General features: G+C 50.2%; 1 protein-coding gene across 2 annotated transcripts in view; it reads right to left on the bottom strand.

Annotated features, from left to right (window-relative positions):
* LOC107188975 (semaphorin-1A) overlaps positions 1-25,489 on the bottom strand; it is a 124,179-nt gene that overhangs the window by 8,359 nt on the left and 90,331 nt on the right. For both annotated transcript variants that reach the window (XM_015577385.1, XM_015577386.1), the window contains exon 2: positions 198-294. In XM_015577385.1, coding sequence (XP_015432871.1) covers positions 198-294 — 97 coding nt within the window. The remainder of the gene's footprint in view (positions 1-197; positions 295-25,489) is intronic.

Here is a 25,489-nt window from a genome sequence, read left to right as displayed (position 1 = left end):
TTTCCCGGAGGAAAGTACGCCCCGTACACACACGTATACACACTGACAGAGAGGGCCCCGGCGCGTGCAAGCCGCTACTACCGAAGCGCAGCGTCGATCAGGCGAGGGGGCCCCCTCGAACCAACCAGTGGCAACGAACGAGAAGAAGAACCGGTCCTTTAATTAAAGCACTCGCTTCAAATGAATCCTCTATTTACCTTCCGCCGACCAGAAGATAGTTCGCGTCCCGAAGCACCAGCCGAAAGTAGTCTGTGTGCGTCTCGTTCCCCGTAAACCTGAACACATCTTCCGCACCTGGAAAAGAAAAGCAGAGAAAACGTTGGTTGGCTTTTGTGTTCCGTCGTTTGAAAAAGAAAAAAGGAAAATGGAATTATCTTATTCATCTAATTAGCCGAGAGACGGCCCCGGTTTTTTGCGACCAACGGCAACCGCGGAACGACCCGCGGGAAGGACGCAGGACGAGCGACAAACGACGACGACCGCGACAACGCCCCACCGTCAACGTCATCGTAACCCCGTCCGTCCTCTCTCCAGCCAGGAAGTCGGCTTAATAAGCGTAATAAGTTCCTTTTGACCGCGGACCCCGAAGAACAAAGCTCCGATCGATCATTAGCGGATCTGCCGCGATGATCGAGCATTTTTTTCAACCCTCCGGAAGCTACATCATTATCCGCTAATTACCTATCTATTAGTTTCAACGGTCTTCTCACACCCCTCTCGCGGATCGATCGATTCCTTCGCTCGACGAGAAGCCCCTCCCACCCTCGCTATTCCCTTCGAAAACCGATGGATTCGCTTCGACGGACGAATTATCGAACGTTTCCACGCGATTTCGTTGTATTTTAATCGATCCCTCGGATTTGTCAGAATTTTCCCCCCGATCGCGCGAAATATCGAGGGGCTGGCAGCAACTAGTCGCAATCGGTCGGGCTGAATTACGAATCGTCGGGGGAATCCGTGGACATCGGATCGCGCCCGTCCAAGCCAGATTCTAATCGACGTCTATCGTGCCACTGGCATAATTATCGGAGGGTGTATCCGCGTTTGGACGTCAGTCAATGTCGCTGACCAGGTCCCTCGTATCCGGTGGACGCAATTTAGGTCGGAGATAAGAATGCAATAGCGCATCCATCGGCCCCCACGGTAACAATGAACGGATGCTACGGTGAAACGGGGCCATTATAGAAGGACCTCGCCCTTCGCGAGTAGCCATTCGAAGACGTTCGGTGAAGTAATTAACGTAATTCCGATCGAGTTCCAGCAAGACCGTCCACATCTAGCTTCATTCGTTCGTCTTCGCAGTTCTCTTACGACCCATCGATCCTCATTGGTCCCGTTCGAATATCGATTTCAATCGAAGAAATGGAGCAGTGATCAGCGAGGAACAATTTTTCTCGGATAATTTCGATTCTTCCCCAGGAATTTTCAACGTGGAAAATGGCACACGCGATGTTTCCGATGGGTAATGTCAGCGACAGCGATCGTTCTCGCGCGAAACGACACTCCTCTGGATGTACACAGCACTCTCGAGTGACAAACGCAACGGTATAGTCCGGCTATTATCTATCGTTTCCCCCAGCAGGCAACCGTCTCAAGTGCAATTAACAGCGACCCACACCGACACACTAGAAACTCGATATATCGATGATTCGAGAGCGTCGCGGCGGTGCGCGATTCGATTTAGGTCACGGATAGCCGCGGCGCGGAATACCAGGGAAGCGCAAACGTACCATTATCGGGGGATCATACGTCTTGCAACGGGAACGAATTAACGTCACGTTGTACAGCGTTACGTTTATTCTCGTTTGACGCGGGAGTGGGAAAGAAAGAGCTCGAGAGAGAAACGATGACGTGGGCCCGATGGCGCGACGATTTTAGACGGGAAACCGTAACGAAATCGCTTCCGGGCTCTGTCGATTTCAGCGGTCGCTTATTAAACGTTCTCCGCGTGGAAAGGTTACAATGATATTTACGGGTGTGCCTGTGAGTGACTGCTGCTCATCGCGATCGAACGCATCGTATTTTCGGAAAAATTTGTTTTTTTTTTTTTGTTTTGTTTCTGCGAACGGAAATTCTTTTTGTCTGTTCGAGGGATCAAAAGCTGAGTAACGCAAATGATTGGGAAAGAGGAAACGTGGTCCGTCGCGTTGATGGGTTTTAAAATTAAACGATGGGAGGCTTATAACTCCCAGGCTCGCTGGGTTATCGTTTTCCAGAATTAGCTGGTCGATTGCAATCGCGGACAAGGGAACTATCGTGAAATGTCGGAGAGCCGAATAGAATATAGGCTACTCTTAATCCCATGGTTGTCTATAGTTTTAACGTTACCACAGAGATTGTGATAAACTTTCAAAGCTTCTCCATGACTGTCGGAGTATCTTCCGCTCGAACGGAGCCGAGGAGCGTACTCTCCCGACTCCTCCAGACATTTGCGGTCAGCGTCGTGTCTCGACCGACAGTCGAGTCGGTTGATATACGTGTAAGCCGATACAAAACGCAGGCCACCGTAGTAGTATCGGTTTTCGCGCAGTTGTGTACCGGGTGAAACGTCGTTTCCAAACGATACCTGGTGCTCTGAAATTCCATCGATCGTGACAATCGCGTAATTGTGCTTTACAACGAGGAACCTTTTCGTTGAGCGTCGCTGAAAGCGTTCCAGCGTGCTTTGTAAAAACGAACGACGCGCGGGTATTCGAAAAACACTATTATCGCCTCGTGGGGGAGAGATCCGTCGGAGGATCGACGCGTAATATTTCATCGTATCTCGGACGGAGGTGCGCCAGATCGGGGTGAGCCCCGTCGGGCGTGGATGGAAGGTACGATTGTTCGCGGACCGCTAAAAAATTGACCGAAGTGGATTTATCTGGTCCAGCAGGCCCCGGGAGGCGAGCGCCACAAATCACGTATATAAGTTTCCCGAGGCGATGCCGTGCCGTGAAAGGGAGGGCAGAGCTCGTATTCGGAAATATTGAACGCGTCCAAAGTTACGGCTCCGACGTCAAACTTCGCCGATCGAACTTTCCGAGATCGTTCCACGTCTCTACGTCTTGTACGGTACAGGACCATCGGTGGCCCCAGCGCGGGAACATCGAAAACGCTGGAAAGACGCGAGAGAGAAGACGCTGGCCGAACGAGAAGGATCAACAGTCGAGTGACTGCCACAGTGGAAAAGGCCGTACGTAGCCAGACAGACTTCTTTGTACGTGTCGCGGCCATCGAAGCGTTAATCGTTTCGACAGACAACATCGTACCGACACGACACAACCAACGGGTAATTTTGTCCGATGTCCAGGTTTCAGCGGTGACTTCGGTGTTGGCGAATCCGGCTGCAAATCTGCCGGAGGGTTTTATCGGGGCACGTCGATTCCGGCCTGGACGTCGGGGAACGGCTTTCCTCTTATTTTCCTAGGACGACGGGAAAGGGTAACCGTTTCCATTTACGAGGAGCTTCACGGCGTATCGGCGAACCGTAGATAAGAAGAACGCGCGGTGAATTAATAAAGAGAGAAGCCGGGCGCTTATCTCCGATCCGATCGTCTGCGAAGCAAGGGTTGGTACACGATATTGGGCATCGGGCGTTCAGCTCGTCGTCCCCGAGAGAAGTGGATTATCTTCCCCGGTGGCGGGCGGCTGGCCGCACGAGTGGACGTCCACGCGAGTCTACGATTCGGTTTACCATACAGGGCTTTAAAGAAAAGAGGCAAAACAGAAAGGGAGAGGATGTGTGTATACGTGTGTGTGTGTGGCGTTACGTCGAGCGAAAGTCATTAAAGTTTCGCACGTGCCAAGGCTGACGGGACAGCCACCAACGACCCTAAGCTATTATTTTTTAACGGCCCCCCTGCAGCTACCTCTCTCATTCTCCCAGCTCTACGTTCTCGCGCAGCACGCGCACACACACACACAGGTGGAACCGCAGTCTTCGACCCGCGGTTAAATCATGACTAATGAACGAGCCCATCATCCGAGTTTCTATCCCGCTGCATTTATCGCGGTCGAGACCGAAAGGCGAGAAAGAAAGGGCTTCGAGTCCGTGGTTTCGGTCGCGTAACGGCTAGATGGCTTCGATTATCTTCGACCTAAAACCGTCGGTCGATGGCTCCGTGGAAAGTTCTCCAGATTGGACGAACCCTCTTATACATCCACCCCCCGATAGATTCGCGTCTATCGCGACATTAAGGGGACTTCTTTATCGCCCCCATCGTCGTAGCTTGTTCGCGAGAAATTCAGCGTTTTTGCGGTTGGTAATGGATGACAGAGCTTTGAAGATTTTGCGGGTGGAGAACGATGACTGGCGCTTCAACGACGGAGCGGTGGAATAAATTTTCATCGAAATCGTAAAACACACCGAGAGGGAATTACAAATTTTTCGATCGGACACCTCGAAGCATCTGACGACAGATTGTGTTCGAGAGACGGTGCTGCTGCATCGAGGCTGGCACTCCAGATCGTGGAAGTCGTTGCTTCCAAGCGAGCGAGTCGGCGAGAATACAACCGTCGAAGTGACTTCAGTTCTCTCGCAACCTACTTTGTCATCCACGTCCGAGTCCGCGCGACGTACAGCTCCTCGTGAATTTAACTTTTAATTAAATTAGCCGTGGTTAGTTTTCCGCGTGCTCGCCGTTCCCACGTGGATCTCAATTTTCTTTCACGAGTCCGTCGGTGGAAAGACCGAACAGGGATGGTGAATTCCGGAAAAATTATCCCACTCCTGTGTTCTCTTAGCCAGTGTTCTCGGGCAGTCGTGCGAGCGTCCTTCTCGGCACAGTGGCGTCGCGTCGGAGAAGGGCTTGTGCTCGGTGCACTTCAATTTCGTTGGGACAACACGTGCCTTCTTCCTTGCCCGAGGCAATCGCGAGAGAAGCCGGAAAGCGCGAAGGGGGAGAATACGCAACGTTGGGAGAACAGGGATGCAGGGAAGAAAAAACAATCGAGAGCCGAGAAAGATTCAAATCCGACGGTGGCGTTACTCCGAGGTAATCGGCTCGAGAACGAACAAGAGGAGTCGGGGTCTCCGTTGCACAGGGAAATTTTCGAGCAGACAATGCCGGTCCACGTGTGAAAACGGGCGTTTCGACGGCAACCTAGTCGGTTGATTAAACGACTCTCGAAACGAGAGCTAAATTCGGATAAACTCGAAGCCTGCTCTTCTCCGTCGCTGAGAGAAACCATTACGGGCACCTATGAACATCCGTTTCTCGAACATGGTGCCCATCTGTTACTAATTCTTAGGGCTGCCCATCTGTTCTATGAATAGCCGTTTCATCGTTTTTCATCTCTTCCACGGAACCACATCACGAACTTCCTTGTTCGAATGGTTGGATCTGATTTCCCACAAGATACATCTGTCTGTCGTGTGAAAGTCACTTGTTCTTTGACTCTTTCAAGATGAAATACCGTCGTAAAGGATAGGGAAGCAAATTCTGTGGAGGTACCGAACAATGTATTGGTCGAATTCGCGAAACAGCCCGAAACGTTCAATATCAATTCCCCATTCGATACAGTAATGGAAGTTTGTACAGCAATCGTTGGTAGATGAACCGTACTCGGAAAAATATCTCCACCGAGATCATCGATTTGCTCTCCAGACATCGCGTTCGATGCACAAGTGCGGAATACATCGAGGGCGAGGCCGTATCGACGCTGTCGAGCACGTAATCCCCCCGAAAGGGAAAGACCAAACGCTATCGAAAGGACCTAACGATCCGATTCCGCCACAATGTCGTTACGTCGTTGTCTTCCACGACGACGACGTCCCCTCTGTACGCTTCGTTCTCGTATTTACCTTTTATTTACCCCGCATTCGTTTCCCGTCGGGTTTACATCGCTAACGAGGGGCACACCGATCGAGCCCTGTCTGGTTTGCGAATCGACTGGACACGGGGGCTCTTTCTGTATCGAACGTTTCCCTTTGAGCCCTTTCCGATACGACCGATCCGCGCTGATTCCTTCTGTCACTCGGTCCCGATCATGCCCGTAAACATTTTGCAACTACGTATTTATCGCCCGTCGATTTTCTCGAGGATTTATACCAGGTAACCGTGGAAACGGAAAAGAATCCGCAGGGCCCCCGGAACGGCGAAGAAATTCGATATTCATGGGACGAAAATCGCGCGGTAAAGAGAGACGGGAAGCTCGGGCGAAAGCCTCCTTTGCGTATTCCAACGTTATATTCGTTGCATCGTTTCCTCGACACCATCTGCTAGGGGAAGACGGTATCCGCGGAGGCATTAATAAAAGCGATCGCATTTGGAGCCGACGCTCGCGAGAATATCCCTCGCGGATAACTCGATTTCCGGCGATCGCTGAAATGGGGGAGGGGGGATGGCGTCCGAAGAAATGTGAACTCTGCCCACGGTTGCCGCGAGGGAGCAACGCCCAACAACGTGGGTAGCAGCATATCTACCCCGTAGTAAAACGTCGAAACTTTCCCCGACTCACGGGGTTTGACCCTGGCATTTATCGGCTCCCGGTGCACATTTTCGAAACGTACGGTGGCTGGCAGCGTCTCGAAGAAGAAAACGAGTTTATCCGTTCGGTGGAGAGCAGCTTCGATCAGCACTGGGATCGTTAGCGCTCGCACCCCCTTGACGTATCCGCGCTGTCACCCTCGGTAATGGATTTCGATCGTGACACCGCGGATAGATGGAGATCTCCGGTTTCGAATTCATGCTCGACCCCCTTGTGATACGGACGCATGCACGGCAGCATGAAAACGGGAAAATAGATTCGATGGTGTCTTCTGGAAATTTCACGAACAAAGATATATATACTCGTCCGAGAGCATTTCTGAAAATGAAAAACGGATCAGCGACCGATCGCGTTCTTCACTCGTACCTTGAAAATACGGGCAACCGTTCGCGAGCAAAAAGAGAAACCCTTACGATTTAAGGGACCGGAGTCGTATAGGAGAGTTCGATTCTCGAACGCTATACAGGATCCTCGGCACGGGATGCTCGAAAGGAGGTCAGCTCTCAATAGTCCCTTTCAGTCGGAAGCACGGGGAATACATTGATTCTAACGTCGCAATGCCCAGGCGATGCATTCCTGAACTTTAGGTCGCGTAATTCCCCAGTGGCGGCTGGTGTAACGGTGCTCGCTACGATTCGAAAATGTAAACGCGGGGTATTATGCGTTTCCGGCGCACAGAGACGGGGGAAAATGACCCGTTGCGAAAGATGAAAATGAAGATACAACGCGTAGGTGGAAGCCCATAGGTATGGTCGGTAGGAGGATACAGAAAACGAGGAAACTCGGCAACGGTACAGCACAAAAACCGATCGCCTCTCGATGCCCGTGATAGGTAACTACATACATTCCATACATACATACACACCTACGTGTTCGATAGGTAACGCGCGCTCGGATGATCCCTCAACGGTCATCCTCGAAGTTACTTTGCCGTCAAATATACCCGTGGATGCAGTATTACCGCGAGTAGGAACACGGGATCGAACGAACCACACACAGAGTTACCAAACTCACGGAGGAACCAGGCGATCTTCAATTAGCGGAGGAAGAAAAACAAAAACAAGGAAACAAGATATCGGTCAGAACCGGCGCGGGGCCGCGCAGAGTTCGTTCCCCAGCGTATCGGCAGCCCCGGCCTGACCCAGTTTCCAAAATCTATCCCCGGGCTTCGTGTAAGGCGAGGAGGCGACCGTATCGTCGTCGCGATCAGTCAAGAATGAATGAGATGAAGCGTGTCTACCGGTTGACGTCACGGAACCGACCTACGTGAATGCACGGGCTGCGATATCGGCGAAACCGAGAGCTGGGATCGTCTTCCCCGGGTTTACCTAAGTGGATCCTCTCGCGTCGATACGTTCGCGTTACACCGCATCGCACTCGACTCGCGTTGCCCCTCGAACGAAGCCACGGCCAAATTGAGCCATCCAGGGAATCGGTCGCGCTTGCGTCTTCCCTCTTCGCGACTTGGAAACGCTATTGTATTCCCGTCGACTGGTTGCTTTGTTACGTTTAATAAGAACAGGCACGGAAACCCGAATGAAGTACGTTCACGCGAAGAATAGATATTTCATTGTTATATTTCGAGTCGGTTCTAGACGGTTACGTTACGAATGTTCGAAGAGTAATGCTAATTTGACAGAGAAATTCTTTATTACCTGAGTCTAGCGGTCGGTAGGAGATCGGGTATCGAGGACGAAGGCTCGAGGATGAGTGATAAGGAAAGAATATCTTACAGGGAGAATTTAGTACAATGTATTAACTCAAAAAACCGCCAAATATGTCTGACTCACCATTTGACAGACGAAAATGGCGCGCGATTCGAAATTCAAGTTCTTGCCGAGACACCCTTTAGCGTCCAGCCGATTTCGTCACTCTACGATGCTGTTCTTTTCGTCCTTCGTCGGGCGATTTCTCCCCGAACAAACACGAGTATTAAGATTCCTCGAATCAACTTGGGCAACGACGCGAAACGACAATTTAATGGACGCGCCATTGGACCTCCCGATCCCATCGCATCGGTCGAGATGTCGGAAGTTCCCACAGAGTCGTGAACCCGAACTTCCACCGCAGATCCTATGATTTCGGGTAACGTCGCCCCGAATCGTTTCCATTAAATTAACGCGAGTTTTCTGCCGTTTCGAGCGAAGGAGGCCAGAGGGAGGGGCGGCGGTTCGAGAAACGCAAACCTCGACCGCGACTCGCAATAATTGGTGGGCCGCAGCCGTGAATCGTTTGCGAAACTGCATCGTGCCGTGGCACCGTGCGGGTTAACGCAAACGCTGGATTAATCATTCAAATCGGACAGGGCCGAGCGCACTGCCCCTCGCAACTCTCCTCCACCCGGCCAGCCGCGATGGTTAATTACCAACGGCTGCCGATCGAAACGTTTCCATCGTTTTCCCGCGACTTCGCCAGCCTCCGTCGATCTCTCCTAGGGATGGCAACGGCCCCGACCCAGAATCACGGATAATCACCGGTACGAGCGTTTAATTCGTTCGATTTCGATCTTAATTTGCAGCGCGACGCGTCAACCCCCGGTGTATCTACTTATCGATCGAAATCGGAGGCGCGGTCAACGGATGACATCGAAAACGCATTAACGCTGCCGCTGCTCCAACCCCGCCAGGGATTATTAATTTCGTAACCATGCGGTAAATAAAGCGAATACATTACAGCTCAGATGAATAAATCTGAATATCGTTACGGGCTAACGGATTAATTTGATTGGTAATAATTAATGAGGGAACCGGCATAGATTTGGTCCGTTCCGCGGTGGAAAGTCGATGTTTATGCCGGAGAAAAAAGCATGCCGGTAATCGTGTCCTTAATTTTATCATCCCCTCGTTCGAAAAGACGCACGTTTCGTTCATTTCTTCCGGGTCGATCGGCTTTGTTCCAATTTTCTCGACTGGTATCGCAGCGTTTCTGTCTTGCTTTGAAACCAGGAAACCAACCGGTTTCACGGTACATACTACGGGGATGCGTTCGTTCCGACAATCGCAATGAATTTATAGCGAGCGCGCGGAACACTCCGGTCGTTATCGAACTTTGCTGAAACGCCTGTTACGCGACTTCACCGTTTTCGGAGGGACTGAGGAACACAAAAAGAATCCCAGCGAACAACGGTATATTTTCGAGGCGTGGAACATACCAGCAGCTTAGGCGACACAGGGTTATATACAATATTGTTGCCCGTGGAGGAAATCGGTCGTATATTCTTATGGTGGTTAACGGCGATAATAAATTTTCAGGCAGGTACCGTAGAGAAATTTCAGTAGTTACCGAACTCGAAGCGAATGATTAGCGGATGAACGTTGATAAACTCGATGGCCAAAGTATTTCCAACGACCATTCGGAAGAGAAATTTTCCGCGTAAACAGATTTCGGTGGACAGGTGGCGGATGACAACGCGGTCGAAACGACAACAGGACCGAGCGTGGTTTATTTATGGAAGTGGCCGTATCGTAGGCGACGCGCACCGTTAATGAAACTAATTACGCTCGATGCTACGCGCTGTAACCCGCTCTTACGTGCAGTCCCCGCGCGAAATCACGATCGCCGTGCACAGCGGCGACGAAATTAATTGGATTACGGTGCCGGACCGCTCGGATCTTAATGCCTCAGGACGCGCTCGGCCTCGATCTAATAAATCAATCGTCACAGGCCACCACTCTATGAATTTACCGCGCGATACGTTATCGTGCCTGATTACGATCCACCGTGTCCCGTGGAAACGCCAACGGTCTCCCTCGCGGATGCATCCTGTGCATCCCACGCTTGCAGGAAAGCTGCGTTAACGTCGCCCAGCGGTGAACAACGATGCATCCGGCATCTCCTCGCCCGGTGTAATGGGCTTTTTATGAGGTCGCTGCATACGAAACGTCGTTTTTCTGAAATTTGAATTTTGCGGGACGACAGCGCAAGCGGAACGGTATTTGATTGTCAATTCCTTATACAGTGTATTAAAGGAAAGAGACACTCGAGCCGCGCGAGAGCGTGGAAACTGTTTCGCGTAAGTGCATGGCAGTTTCTGAGAAGCGATTCGCTATTACGGTATACATAACGTGAATCGGTCGAGCATGAGACAGAGGTGCAGGTCTTCGGTAAACGTATCTCTGCTCACTTTAGCGAGGCGTCGCTCGCGAGACATTGTTTAAACTTCTCCGTTCCCGCCGAACGTTTCCGCGAAATTTATACTGTTTTTCGCCTAAGGTACTCTGAATCCATTGAAATGCAATTCCTTCCGATGTATGCGTTATATCGTTCCTTTTAGCCTGCTTATTAGCATGCATACATTACCATTTGATCTGTTATGGTTATGTTCGACACGCGCTGCGCTCTTTCATCGTTGTACGATGCAACAGAGTTTATGTCGGGATCATCGTTATTCCGCGCGTAGAAAAAACAACGCGTGCTTGTAAAAACTCCGAAAGTTTCTGGACACCTCGGACAGTTCGTAATGTATTACCAGAGAGAGACACGCGCGTCTCTGCATACGAAAAGCACTTTCGGTTCAACACAATTTACGAAATGCTTCGCGTCCGCTAGAGTTACATCACAGCCGATTCTCACTTCGGAAAATTGAACAAACAACTGTCGCGCTGAAGCGTACGACCCTCGGTCGGCGATCAGTCAAATGTTCACCGATGAAACACACAGACGGGAGCGGAATTTTCGAATCGACAGGAATAAACTTCGTAGTCTCCTTCTGGTAACGAACAAGAATTTCGCTCTCCAACAGGGATATCGATCGTCATCCGTCATTCGGCAGCGAGTAGTCTTTCCTGGCCGCTGGTAAATGGATCCTCGCTTTAATTAATCAAGGAGGCGAAGGTCTTGTTAAAGCGACACACCGACCGGCAAGAAGTCCATTAACGTTTCGGCATATTACCGTCGCCTCTTTAAATATTCCAGCCGTTCGGAGGATGGGACCACCCTCGATCGTAGTCACTCCCGTCGGGACCAACGCTTCGACGCGTGCATACTTCACGGAACAACTGTCGAACCATGAACACGATTTCACCAAGGATTACCGAATACGCGCTGAGACAAGGATTTCCAAATACAGACTCCTCTCGATTATTGTCCAGACGTTATCCCCACCACTAGGGGGATGGAGTGGAACCTGCCAAGCCCCGTATTTTGTTGATGATTTTCAGGCTTCTGACTAAAAACGAAATCACGAGGGTGCGAAGCATTTCTTCCTACAAGATTATTGTCCCGACCCGGGCCCAAGATCGAGACGATAATCGAGAGGTGTCTGTACGCGCCAAGACGGAAAGGATTTCCAAATCGCGTTAACAATGATTTATACCAGCAAGCAGAAAAGGAGCTAAGATTACGACAGTGTCTGTGAGATACACCGGCAATTTAAAGCGTTCCAGTATGCAAACCAGTAACGCGAGCAGAAACCTATGTATGTAAGTACGTGCGCATCCGGTGCGACTCGGTACGCGTTCCTCGACCTATTCATTCTCGGTTCGTTCGGTCTCCCCTTTCCGCTTTTTCTCCGGGGGCACTGAAGCTCGATCTGCAAAGGATGTTTGCTCGCCGAACCCCTTTGTCTTCGGCCCTCCGGTCGTATTTGATTCGCGTAAGAGAGTTTCATACGACTTTGTTTGCGTTCACACTCCCCGAAAGAGCGCGTCTTCTACCGCGAGCACTCGGAGCTACGTACAGTGGAGGACAAAAGTATTCCTACACCCTTTATAACGGAACAACTTTTTCCAAATACATAAATGTTCGATATGTATCTATTAAATTTTCATTGCAGTCTCAAATGAAAAAGTTGTAACAAGCACCCTTTACTATTTCCTTCGTGATTCGGACCAATTGGAACTTTTCCAAATTTTCGTTTACACATCGTTTAGTAAATTAATGTTCCCAACTTCACAAAGGAACGCAAGTTACTCGGACCAATTTGAAAAAAGTTGTTACCTTTCAAAGGGTGTACTCTTACTTTTGTCCCCCACTGTACATACACGCCGAACCGACTCCGTCTTCACCGAAAAACCTCGTTGCCGGGCCACTTGCGACGAAGCCGCGACTGTTTGCCGGTTGCCCCGACCGAGATCGACCCTCGAGGCCTCCCCTCGACCGGAGGGTTCCCTCGGAAAAAGAATTCAAGATCGGAGAGGAGCTGCCCTGACCGGAAAACAAGCAATTCGTAGGAGCAGGGCCGTCAAATGGCGAGGCTGGTTTTACGTTTCACTGTGGGGTGGGAGCCACGCGAACGCGTAATTCCGGCAAACTGTACGAGAACCGAGGAGGACTCCTGGAATTCCCATGGTTCGCGCAACGAAGAACATATTGCGCGGGTGCTTCCAGTTGTATTAAATTCCAGTGGTCTAGCCAGACGGCGGAGCAAGTTGGTACGCTGCGAGACGCGTCCACCGTGAAACCCTGTTCGTGATTAAAAATTGATACCGTAACAATTAGATCTGCAACCGTGCTCGAGTTTCCAACGTCCCGTCGACGCTGATGCACGATATAATTTTACGCAAGCTGGTACGAACGACACGAAGAATGGTCGAAGAATCGCGATTTCGACGAGGAACAATGAATCGATTCGAAATCAGATCCTCGTTTCCAGGTCGTTCCGATCGGATGGACCGTTTCGAAAGGGAACGCTGTCGAAGGAAAGTGTCGCCCCGGTACGATTGCGTGCGTGTTCGAGAGGAAGCATACCTAATCATTTGCTCGCAATTGTTCGTATCAACAAGTGGCAAGCGCAGGGAGGGGTAGCAGGCAGCCGTGAGCGGGCCGATACCGGTACCGCTAACAAAGGGGCCCAGTGCCGATACTTTGATGACGGACGAACGCACGCATGCAATCACGATGACGGCTGTCACGACAGCCTGTTCGACCAGCGTTTTGTCGGGCAACAGGGTTCGATCGATAGTTATGCGCGGGCACTGTTTCACCTGGAACGGTTCTTCTACATTCTACGGTGTCGGCCATCCGGGCCGCTCGATATTCGCGGACTTGTTCCGCCAAGACAGTGTCTTTTATACAGGAAGAGCTAGTTTAACGTCTAATCCAGGAATCATTTCGAGCACGATCATATTAACGCATTATCTACCTACTGCTATTTAATAGGTTTAGCAGATCAACAGCCAGGGAACAATTATTTATTAAATAGTTCCATGACAGTAGCAAATTACATTCATGGAAAATAACAAGAACTTTCATATATAGAATAACGTGATTTCTTTAACCCCTGATGTAAGGCTAAATTAATAGGCGTCTTGCCTATGAACACTGAAATTGAAAAGTCTATTAATAAGGCTACCGGGCAGTAAAGTGTTAAACGGTCAGAAATTCAATTACAGTTCGCACAGACGCCTGTCTCTTGAAAATAAAGCACGCGTCTATCGAACTAACAGCCACTCGGAAAGTATTCGATAACCGATCGTGAAATTCAACTCCAAAATGGACAGGATATTCGCGTTTTCGACGTAACGCTCGATAATCGTTGCAGCTTGATGCGGGAAAGTTGCGTCGTTCGGTCGAACGTCGATTTCCCGTTTGTTTTCCCGTTTCTATTACGTACGGCGCAGAAACCATTTAGTATTTCGTTGTAACGACAAAGGGACGCGGGAACGGGTAATGTCGACGCTTGGCTAAATTGCCCTTACCCAGGGGCGAACCATCGAACTCTCGCCCGTATATCGTTCGGGCCAATTTCCGCGGTGGCAATCTTAACATCCAGATTAAATTGAACGGCGAATACGGCGACGGTCGATCCGCGGAGCACACCTGCTCGTTCGATATTCTCATCCGATCGTGCCGGACTGTTGTCAGCCGTCCAGACTTAACACGACCCCGACGCGATATTTTATCGGAGAATCGTATACCCGGAATCGTTCCTGCTGTTGTGTCCCAGTAGTGCACTGACACCTGTCTCCGGCATCTACTTCCGGTGCCCACGGAGTTTCGCCTGTTCGCTGCTTACTCGAGTTTTACGGTCTTCCCTCGAGACATTGGAATGGATTTTAGTAATACTTACTAACTTTGATCAAATAATTAATCGGTGTCGAGCATTAAGCCTAATCCGTCCCTTGTGTCAATTTGACACAGTTTTCTCCTAAGAAATTACGTTATTCAATCGACACGATTGATTGACGAGCAATTTGACACCGAGGGACAAATTATGTTGGGAAAATGAAAGACGGATGAGGGTTAAATAAACGGAAAGTGCAGTAAATTATCGATGAGGGCTCGAAGGCTTTTATGCACTGAGTGTTCAGACGTCATCCCCACCACTGGAGGATCCCCTGTAGAACCAGTCAAGCGGCCATTGGTGGGGATGACGTCTGAACACTCAGGAGCCTTCGAACACTCAGCGATGATTTACTGTACGTAACGTACAGAGTAACGATTCTGTAAAACCTGACCTCGAATAAAAATTCAAATATACCCAAAATTAAATCGTTATGAACGTCGTGTACACTTTGCCGGTTACAAATGTCAAATATCCTCAGACATTCTGGGTGTCAATGGGACTGTTCACCGGCGTGTACATATATCGGTGATCTCGTCGACATTTCGCCGCCATCCGCCCGTGGCGAGTGCAAAATCCTTTCAGTCAGGCTGCAATCAGCCGGCAGGATTTATTTGTTCGCGCAGTGGCGAACGATCGACGTTTGCGATCAGCGCGCGATCGTAGATAACAGAGCGAAGCTAAATTTTCGCGGAGGAATCGTCGGAAACGAGGTACGCTCGAGGATCTACCCCGAGCTACCGGGGGATAATACGGGTTTAGAGACGGCTCTGTCTCGATGACACGATGATTGATCAACAAATACAAACCGGATAGTCCGGCAACGATAGTCGAACGATCGCGAAATCACGATAAACGAGTTTGTCTCGTCGACAGCCGCGACAATCGGAGAATTTTATCAAATTACTCCGCGGTAAATCTGACACTTTCTTCCTGTTAGAAAAGTACCTATAGTACGAGCACGTGCGTCACGATATTTACTTCATCTCCGAAGGTTTCCTTTCCGATACTTGAAATCAGGACAGAAGCCGCGTAAAGTGCCCCTTTGGCTTACGGATATTAAATAAACGGGAAACGGGCAAATATTTGACGTGGCGGCGAGAATACGCGGCACGGCAGTTGATCGTGTTATTTACCCGTTTATCCCTCCGGCCAGAATGCCTCGAGCATTTTTTTTTTGTTTTTTTTTTTGTAGTATTATTTTTTATGTATACACTACTGACCAAAAGTATTGGACCAGAGTTCATGACGGATGGAACAGTAACTCTTTATTCTGTTATGATATAATAAACACGTTAAGGCTCTCTTGAAACCAATGCTATACCTGATAAAAACATTTTCGATCGAACTGCTAATAACAGAGTAATCTCTACTGATCACGATTCGTGGTTCACCCTGTATATTCGTCCATCTTTATATTTGTATTTACTTCACCAAAAAGTGCAACCCGTACAATAAATATTATCATTGTACCGTATGATCAGTTCAGCCGGAATCCGAGATGTTCTACGTCACTGAGAGTTTCACCGATCGCGGAGTATCGTCCGCAGGGAAAAACGATTCAGCTAAGTAATCGTAATATATCGTCTCGAATCGCCTTTCCATCAGACGAAAGATCTCTCCCCGAAGTAACTTTTTCCCCGGCGGATCGACCGCGATTCCAGTCGACCCGCGCCAAGGAAACATTAATACGTTTCAAACTCGTTTTAGTACGATTGCACTCGACACGGCCTCTCGAACTCCTGTTACGCGAGGGCGGATGGCAAACATCGAGCCACGAGAGGGAAGTTGTTGAGATTCGACGTCCCCGCGTATGCATCGCGGTAAATGTTTCTGGAGTTAACGAACGGAAGAGCTGCTCGCGGCGAGAAAATCGACGAGAAACGACTGGAGCGAAAGAACGGGATGGTAAAGAAAAAAAAAAAAAGAAGGGGGGACGACGACGACTAGCAGCATCTTGGTTCCCGACGTTCGATGGGGTCGTTAACCGAACGAACCGGGCGTTCGACCGATCCATGGAAAAACCGAGTCGAGCCGGGTAGAATCCGATTCGTTGGAAATTTAAATAATCGCCTGGTTTTTCTCTCCCAGCCATCGTCTGCCTGTTCTTCGATTCGTCGGTGAGATATCTGATCGTCGCTGCGAAAAATCATCGTTCAACGGAAATACCTAGCCACCGCGACGTTCTATCGGGTGTTTGCTAATTTTCTAATTTTCCCCGGCTGTCGCGCGTTTCGTAGTTAAACGACACGACGGACGGCTCTCTCGGTCCCGCGCAATCAATTTCGACCAGTTGGCTGGCAAGTTCCGCGTAAACGAAGGCGCCGATAAATAATTCGATTAAGTCGCGTGCTCGCCGCGTCGGCCGGCGTCGCGTCACTTTATTCGCTTTCACTAGCGACGGGATGAAAGAGAACACGCTGTTGGTTCCGGTGAACAATTCTTCGCGCCGCGGGACCATTTCCCGACGAACCGCCGCTCCGTCGCGGTGGATTGTTTACATCTCCGAGTCTCCTTCTGTCTCTGTTTAAATCGCTCAACGAACTTGGTGCAACGTTAATTAACTGTTCGAGCGGCCGCGCAGGCACTTGCGTTCTTGATTCATTTTCCATCGAGTCGCGACGGAGTTTCGGACGGTTTCCGACTTTTCCTTCGTCCGTTTCGATCTCTGGGAATTCACATCGCAGATCGGCGAACGCGTAAAAGAAAACGTGTCCTCGAGCGTGGAGATATTCGTGTTTACGACATTGGGTGAACCGATTCCTCTCGTTTCTCTCGGATCGCGAAATTAACGTACACGACCCCGACGCGACTCCCGCCCGGTGAGTTCGAGACGTTCGCCGAAATGCAGATTCATGGCTCTTCGAGGAACGTGACACGCGTCGAGATTACATTTTAACTTTTCGAAACTCTTATTTTCCCCCTCCGAAGGAAGCTCCGAGAGTTTTCTCGCTCGGAGCACCGTCGATCGAGAAACGTCGTGCAAACTGAAAAGTGGAATCGTGGTTGTAGGAAGTGCATTTAAAAAGAACCGTTCTCCCTTCGTGATTTTTCCTTTTGCTGCGGGTGGACTCTTGCCGGTGGATGCGAGACGGTTACAAGGGCGAACAAAGCAGCCGGAATGATTCTGGAGTTGCGCGCGAAAAATTCCAGCGGGGAATTGTCTAGGTCGAAGGTTCTTAAACTGTGGTTCCCGAAAAATGGTTGCAAACAGTTCAAGAAGACGATGAAAAGGCAAGAACCGCGGAGCAATACAAAATATATTTTTAAGGCAATAAATAAAACATGAACCTATTATTATTATGTATTTTTTTTTATTTAAAAAAAAATGTTTAAGAACCCCTGGTCTAGGTGGAAGATCGTGTGCGAGGATGAACCACGAAAACGCGTCATTGTCTCCTAGTAATCGACCGACTAGAGAGAGGCGTGAATTTCCAGAGGATCCCCGATGTCGCCAGCGTGCGTGTGATTGCACAGCCCTGCGGAGGATGTGCGATTCTGCGCGCGAAGAACCGCGACGAAATGATTGCGAGTCCGAGCCTCGAGATTGCTTCCGTTACGGAGCCGATCGCGGCTATTGGTTTTTCTCGGATAAACTTCGACACGATGGACAGCAGGTTCATTGAAACATTCGTTGTAGTCGTCGTCGGAACTCGACGGAGCCGCCGCTGTTCGTTGGAACTTCGAGCTGGGTCGAAGCATGGAAGGTATCGATCATTTGCTGCAATAATGAGATAACTCAAAAATCACGATTTCAGAAAAAAAACGAATGTTTCTATCGGTATAATTGTATACGAACATTGAAGTACAGTGACTGTTCCGACGTGGTAAGTTTTGGAAGTTCTCTTCCAAGATTCAACCTATAAACAGTACAGGCAACAACCGTGTTTTCTATGCCAATGACTAGAGTGATTCTATGCTAAGAGGTTGTTGTTGTAAATTCGTTTTTTGCCCGAGACTCGACAACAAAAGAGGAGGGGCAACAAAGTAAACGCTTGACAAAGTTCCTCCCCCTTCGTCATATTCATTCATCGGACATCGATACGAGTCTGTATTACGTCTATCGTTCGTACATGGTGGAAAAGAAATTTTTTTCAACGAGTATAAACGCCGCCTAGCATCGCTGATATATTACCCGGTCGATTGTCTTGTTTGCAGCGGAGCGTGGTAAATAAAGCTCACCACCGCCTGAGAAGCTGTAACCATTGCGCGCGTTCACCGGAATCCCTGATTTCCTTAAGCGGTGAAGAATGAGAAGAAACCTCGGGAACGAATTTAGTTGCGAACTAATTAACGGGTCACCCTAGATCCTAGTCGCAATTATACCGGATAATGGGGAGCAGCCAGGCTAGCGCGAATCCCCGACGATTAATCGTCCCGTAGAATATTCCTGGCGGCGCAAACAGTTCGTTGGCTCTATTGTCGGATGACCATCCTTCCGGTAGTTCTCGCATCGTTTCTCGGCCCCGGATTCCATAGCTATTGGTCGGCGGAGGAGTGCCCGACTGGGAAGAGACTTCGCCAGTCCCCGAGCAATCGAATGAAGTCGGAGGGGTGAGATCGGCAAAAACGGGTACGTGACGATGCGGTTCGCGCGCCGGAAGAGTACACCCGGAATTCGATCGACGCGGCGAAACCAACGGCCGATCGCCAATTGCTTCGACGTTAAATGAAAAACCGAATTTCCACGCCGTTTTTCCGTCTGGTTTTGCTCGGGAACGGAGGTGAACTTCCCCCCGAATGGTTTCACGGCGGATAAAACGAACTTCGACCAGGTTTTCTTACTCGTTCTTTTTTTTTTTTTTGTTTTCTTTAAGGTTTCTATTCAAGAATACGGTAGCTCTGTATCTCGTCGTCCAGATACGTATACGTTCGAAGAAAAACAGGACACGCCCGTAAATTCTCGAATCGTGGAAAATTACCATCCAGCGGTGGAACATGTCGAGGAAAACTGAACGGGGTGGCAGCAGTCCGGTCGAGAATCGCGATACCGTCGTGCAACGACTTCCGAGAAACGGAGCCGGATCTAGCGCGTTCGATCGAGGTTTTTCCGGGGTGACGCCGGCGTCGTCGTCGTGGAATCGTGCAACTGCGCGCACTCGTGCGGAATTAACTCATCGCATCCGCCCCCCCCCCCCCCCCCCCCCCCCCCCCGGTGCACGTCCAGCCTTGGGTATCGTTTCTTCGGGAGTGACGGTGATTGATGAGGCGAACGCTCGTCTCGCCGCGAGCGCAGGAAAAATAAAGCCTCCGAACGCCGATCGTATCCGAGGCTCGATTATCCCCGGCGACGATTTGACGTGTCGCGAGAAAAACTTCCCCCGTTGATAATTGAGGAACCGACGCGCCCCCAACATCGACACGGGGGACCAGTCGTTTGCGGAGATTTATAATAAATACGCTCGACGCCGTTGCCGACGAATCAAAAGGGGAGAGACGAGGGGAGAAGAAACGGTGGCTCGTTTGGGGAAGAAAATCTGTCCCGTGGCTTCGTTATCGATCTTCCGTCGGGATTAATGAGCCGAAGGCGTGGGTACGATTACGTCGATATCCACGAGAATTTGTCACGCGTAATTGGGAATACATATCTTGTTTTTTCGCTGTACTCGTACTGCGAGAAAAATTGGACGTGGATTTCAGGAACGAAATACACCCACCCCCGACAATCGACTGTCCGAATATCCGAGCGTGTGACGGAATGGAGTTCGTAACCGAGACGCGGACGCATCGTTATCGAGGTCTACGGGAACGTCGAACATTCGTCTCCGCGAGGCGACGCGTCTCGTTCGAACGGGTTGGCGGGGAGAGGTAAGGGAAGAAAATCCCAGGGAGATTCCGCCTCCGGGATTGCTTTCGCGAAGCCAGCCGCCGGGAACAAAGTACGTCCAGACTGCAAAACGAATTTCATGGATTTCAAGGCGGCCGAGTTTTCATTTATTCCCACCGCGTATTCCGTGTATTCCGATGCAATTTCGAGAGTGCATCGCCGCCGCTCTTTCCCGACGGGGGAACGGCCATTCCTCGCGTCTCGACGCCCCAGCGTCGCAACCGCGCCGCCGTCCTCGTCGTTAATTTTCAAGACGATGCACAAGCGCGATCCACTTCGAGACAGTGTGTATGCACTTATGCGGATTCGAGGCCACTTCGTTCCGGAGCCGCGAGCCAAGAATGTATTCTGCTTGGAGAGCATCCACGGGCTTCTGCTGAGTATAGGTACACACACGCGTGCGGGCTCGAAGGTTCGCACACAAAGAGGTGGGTTCGGTTAGTTGCGCCACGCGCGTCCTGGCTCGCGCGTGAGTCGCCGCCGCCGGTCGATAAGGCTTATCAACTCCTTAATTTGCCCTCCCTCTCGTACATTAGCATGCGCCGAGCATGCATTAGCCCGCATTACTGTTTGACGCGATCGATGATGTCGGCGAGCTTATCGTCGTGCCGAATACCAACGGCGAGTGCTGCACGCGACGACCAGCTTGCTTCGACTTCTGGTTACTCTAAGTGAAACAATGTTGCTTCCTGCGACACGTTCGCACCCATCCTCCAACAGGTCTGTTTCGTAGGTATCTTTTGTTTTTTTTTTTTCCAATCGAATTACAGTCGGGTGTTTCACCGTCAAAGCTAAAGCGTTTTCACCGAATCGTTTCAAACGCGTTCTCGTGTACGACGCGTAACAACGTTTGTGCTCCCCTGATAGAGATTGTTCCCGACGTCGTTCCCCCGATCGGATCGTCGACTCCCTCGTGTACGTCTTGCGAGGCAAAGGTGTTTGATTCTTCGGTCAACGATATCGGAATCGTACGACGCGATTCGTGTCGTTGACCTATCGCCTCGTTTCCTCGCGCGCCTATCGCTTCCTGTGGACGTTCCAACCAGCGCGTACGAAACGTCACACGCGAGGTCAGGTTAAAGACCGCGCACACGCGCCGGAAAAACACGCCGGGGAAAGCACGAGTCGGTCACAGCCACTGATCAGTATACAATATTGATACATTTTGAAGATACGCCATCTTTGATAATAAAGCAACGTCGCCGTCTACATAGGCCGCCCATATATTACATGTATATGTTATTACTCTATATTGTATTACTCTACAAATTACACGAGGAAGCATACATGTGAATGAAAAGCATTAGTTAATCTATCTAGGCGGCGAAGGTGGTTTATTCTCAAAGATGGCGTACCTTCAAAATGCAGCAACTCGTGCTATGCTTAGAAACCCCAATCCCGTATCCATGTATACAGATCAGTGGTCACAGCTTATCGAGTTGGTTAGTGTGTACCTCGATAAGGTAATTCGAGAAATTTTACATTTTCGTCGCTCGACGAGACTGCGAACACACAGAGAAATCCTATCCACACTGGTGATTCTCGTCGTCGTGAAGATAACGCCCACGACGACGATTAATTTCCATTGCGCCCCGCGACAGACGATCGAGGCCGACGATAGTCGCGCTAGAATCACCGTCGAGACGCGATGAAACCGCGTCAGCGCCGCGGTTGTTAACGCCTAGACCGTGGTTACGCGTGATTTACGACCTTTAATTCAACCGCTTAATTCGACGGATTTCTCCAGCGAGAAATTCTTCTACGGCCGCGCGAGTATTAATCGGTCGGGTATATAACGCGGGATGACGCGTCGGAGGCCCGATTCATAAAGACAAGAGAGAAAGAGAGACAGGCAAGCGCGCTCTGGATCCCGTGGCGATAAATTAACGACAAGAATTATTATTGTTCTGCATGGCACGACGACGGCGGCTTCACCAGACCGTGGCGACGGCCTCGTTGGGCGAAAGCGATATCGCGCGATCGAGTTTGAAAACCAGGGCATAATTTACTAACGACGTTAAATTACTCGGGATGCCCGATGACTGGCCGGGGACCAATAAAAACGAACACGATAGGTCGACACGGCTCTTCTACGTTCTATGTAGAGTAAAGTAGCCGAATATGAGGACCCATTTTTTTTCGGCATAATTCTCGATCGAGGATACTTTTATCGAAGTACGATACACGTTTTTACCATTTATTACCGAGAACTATCGAGATGTTTGCCAAATTAACATTCGATGTAACATTTTTTTCAGCGCTTCGAATAAATTTATCAACTTTTTTTTTCCCCTATCCGTTTCTTTTCCTCTTGGTAACCTTCGACGACCGGATAAAACAGCCGAATTCGTAAACCGTACCGTAACTGTCGCGTGGGAGAAGCAGGTACGTCCTCGTGTACATGTATGCGAGGCGACGCGAGCCGATCCTCCTGGGCCAGAAACCGAGTCCGATTAGGCCGTCCATGGACGTGAATGGGTGCGTGTCCCGGGGCGCCTCCGAGGCCTCGTTCCACCGTGGCCATTATGCAATTTGCGATACCCCCGGTCCTATCTGCGACGATACACGATACGCGGGCGTAACATCCTTCCAGCGAAACCCAGACCTTCCGTATGTATCTCGACCGAGCCGTCGCGTTTCACTTCGCGATAACGTACACGGTGCTCCGTGAACTATCAGAATGTGTACATCGCCGTGAAACGTTTCGAGTAGACTGAATATCAATTACCGTGTCGTCGGTATGTATACTCGACAATCGAAATTCGTACAAGCATATACGGAATCTCTGGTTTCTAACCGTTGGAAAAACGTTCAGAAGACAATCGAAATTCGTACAAGCATATACGGAATCTCTGAATTCTAACCGTTGGAAAAACGTTCAGAAGACGTTGCGACAGTGACAGACGGCGGGCAATTAAACTTTCCACAGCTGGGATCTACGTAAGCACGCGTAGCTGCTCGCATCGGCGACGCACTGGGGAGAAGAATCCACCGAGCGATTCCCCGACAACCGGTGCGAGCACAGTGTACGATATACCATAGGTACGGCGCGACACGTACGGTTACGTAAGTGCTGGAATATTCTCCGAGGGCGCGGATAGGGGACAATTAGACGGTCCACGGATGTCAATGGGGACCCGTACAATAGCGAGACGTGCCGCGCAGACCTTTGCTCCCGAGCTCATTGTCGTATCTATTACCGGGGCAACGATGGTGTTCTCCGCTCGCTGGAGACGCGCGCGCTACCAACGCTGGAAGGTGAATCGCAAACGCGTCTGCGCACCCAGATTCTGTTGCAGACGCGTTAAATCAACGTTGCAACGCGAGACCGTCCTATCTGGCTTCGGGGAGCCGCTTCCGCCGGTTGGATCCGCGCGCATTTATCTTCCGCTACGTCCTTACCCGACGCGGTGGCAGCCTCCCGTATCCACGCGGTGAATCGCATTTGCCGCGGCCGTTGCACGCGCAAATAATCGCGTCTCACTTGATATTTGATTCGCCGGCTGTTTGCACGGCTTCAGCCGTTTTATTGGCCTCGTTTAAAGATCCGTCCCACGGGATCCCGCTGTCTTCTCCGCCTTCTTTCGATACCGTTTGCCGAGCAAATCTTCGGCTCGTCGCGGCTTCTCGTACCCGCAACGTTCTCGTTCTTTCCTTTAACCCCCTCTCTTTGTCTCCTAGTTTTCCAAGAATTTTCTTACGTGAGCAAATCGATCGTGCTGCTTCCAACAGAGGAGGGACCAACGGAGAGCTACGATGTGTCCGTTGGCGAAGGGCTGAGTGTTGGAACAGAGTCGCGGAGAACGGAGGTGTTCCGGCCCGTGTAGCTCGCGCTCGATTGCATCTGCATACGGAGATAGTTTATCCTGTGTTTTCTGGCTGGGAAGCAGACGGAACCGCGGTGAATAGCGAACCTCGCTTAGCTGAGAATATATCGGTCGACCGTGGAGAAGGCGAGGGCCACACCGCCGCGAGACATTTGCATTTTATTTCGCCGGCTACGAGGACGGCTCTTATTAAATTAAGCTCGAATTACCGGCATTTTTCCCTCCATCCCCGTTCCCCTTGCGGAATTATCCATTTTCCCAGCGGGGGAATGTAACGATAGCTCGAGGAACTTCTGTCGCGCGATACATATTCTAGACCCCGGCCGAAGAAGTTTGCTTCTCGCGGCTCGCTTCGGTCTCGGTCCCCCGCCAGTCGTCGCGACCGCGGGACAAGTTTATGCGGTCGTTTAACGTTATCAGTCGGCACTGAAACGGCCATAAAACATAACGAAATACGAAGCATAAAACGAATCCGCGTATCGGCCGGGTCACTGCTTTCGATTCCGCGATACTTATTCCCGTGATCCTCCCCTCTGCCATTCTCTCTGTGTTTCTTTTTCTTTCCTTCGACCAGACTATGCGACATTTTCGCAGTAAAATTTCCACCTTCCTTTGTCGCCCGGGAATGTTTTGTACACGGAGGAGACGAGAAACGTAGCGCCCGGCGTGCCACGTAAACGGATCGCGCGATCTTGATTTTTCCTTGCGATTTCCCTTCCCCGGGAAAATATGGGGCTCGCTTTTCAGCTTGAAGTATGCACTCCCGTGACGTGTCAGCGACCGACACGGACGAGAAAATATTCTTCGAGCACGGAATCGGGATACCCTCGCACCCCCCGACACGGCGAAACGAAAATTTAGCGAACGATGCGAATGCGGCTGCATTCGCGACAGCCAGTTTATCGATCGAACCGTGGCCCCACGGCAGAGTTGGGCAGAATTTTATTCGAATAATGGACAGTGAAAAGCAGCTGTATCTAAGGTTGCGGTCCTGAGCTTTAAACAGTTAATGAGATTAAATAATTGTTCGACGAATGTTGATTCGTTCATAAATGTAGCGATTTTATACGGATACTATACGGAAATTCTATTTTTTTTTTATTTTTTATTCGTTATTCGAAACTTTCTATCTAGATAATGAGTTTGCTCATCTCTGCCCCACGGAAACAGCTTTTCTCGGTGTGTACAACTTCTATCTCTCGACACGCGGGCAACTCAATATCTCGCCACGGTTTAAAAGGGCTGCACCGACAAGTTTCCTCGTATAATTAGTTATCCATCCGCCAGAGCCCGCCTACAAGTCTCGAGTAAGCCACGCGTTCAGTCGGTCGGAAGTTTAAAGTAGCGGAGCACGTTTAATTG

This window comes from Dufourea novaeangliae, unplaced genomic scaffold, assembly GCF_001272555.1.
Source record: "Dufourea novaeangliae isolate 0120121106 unplaced genomic scaffold, ASM127255v1 scaffold125, whole genome shotgun sequence".
Lineage (NCBI taxonomy): Eukaryota > Metazoa > Arthropoda > Insecta > Hymenoptera > Halictidae > Dufourea > Dufourea novaeangliae.
This window is presented reverse-complemented; position numbering and strand designations above follow the sequence as displayed.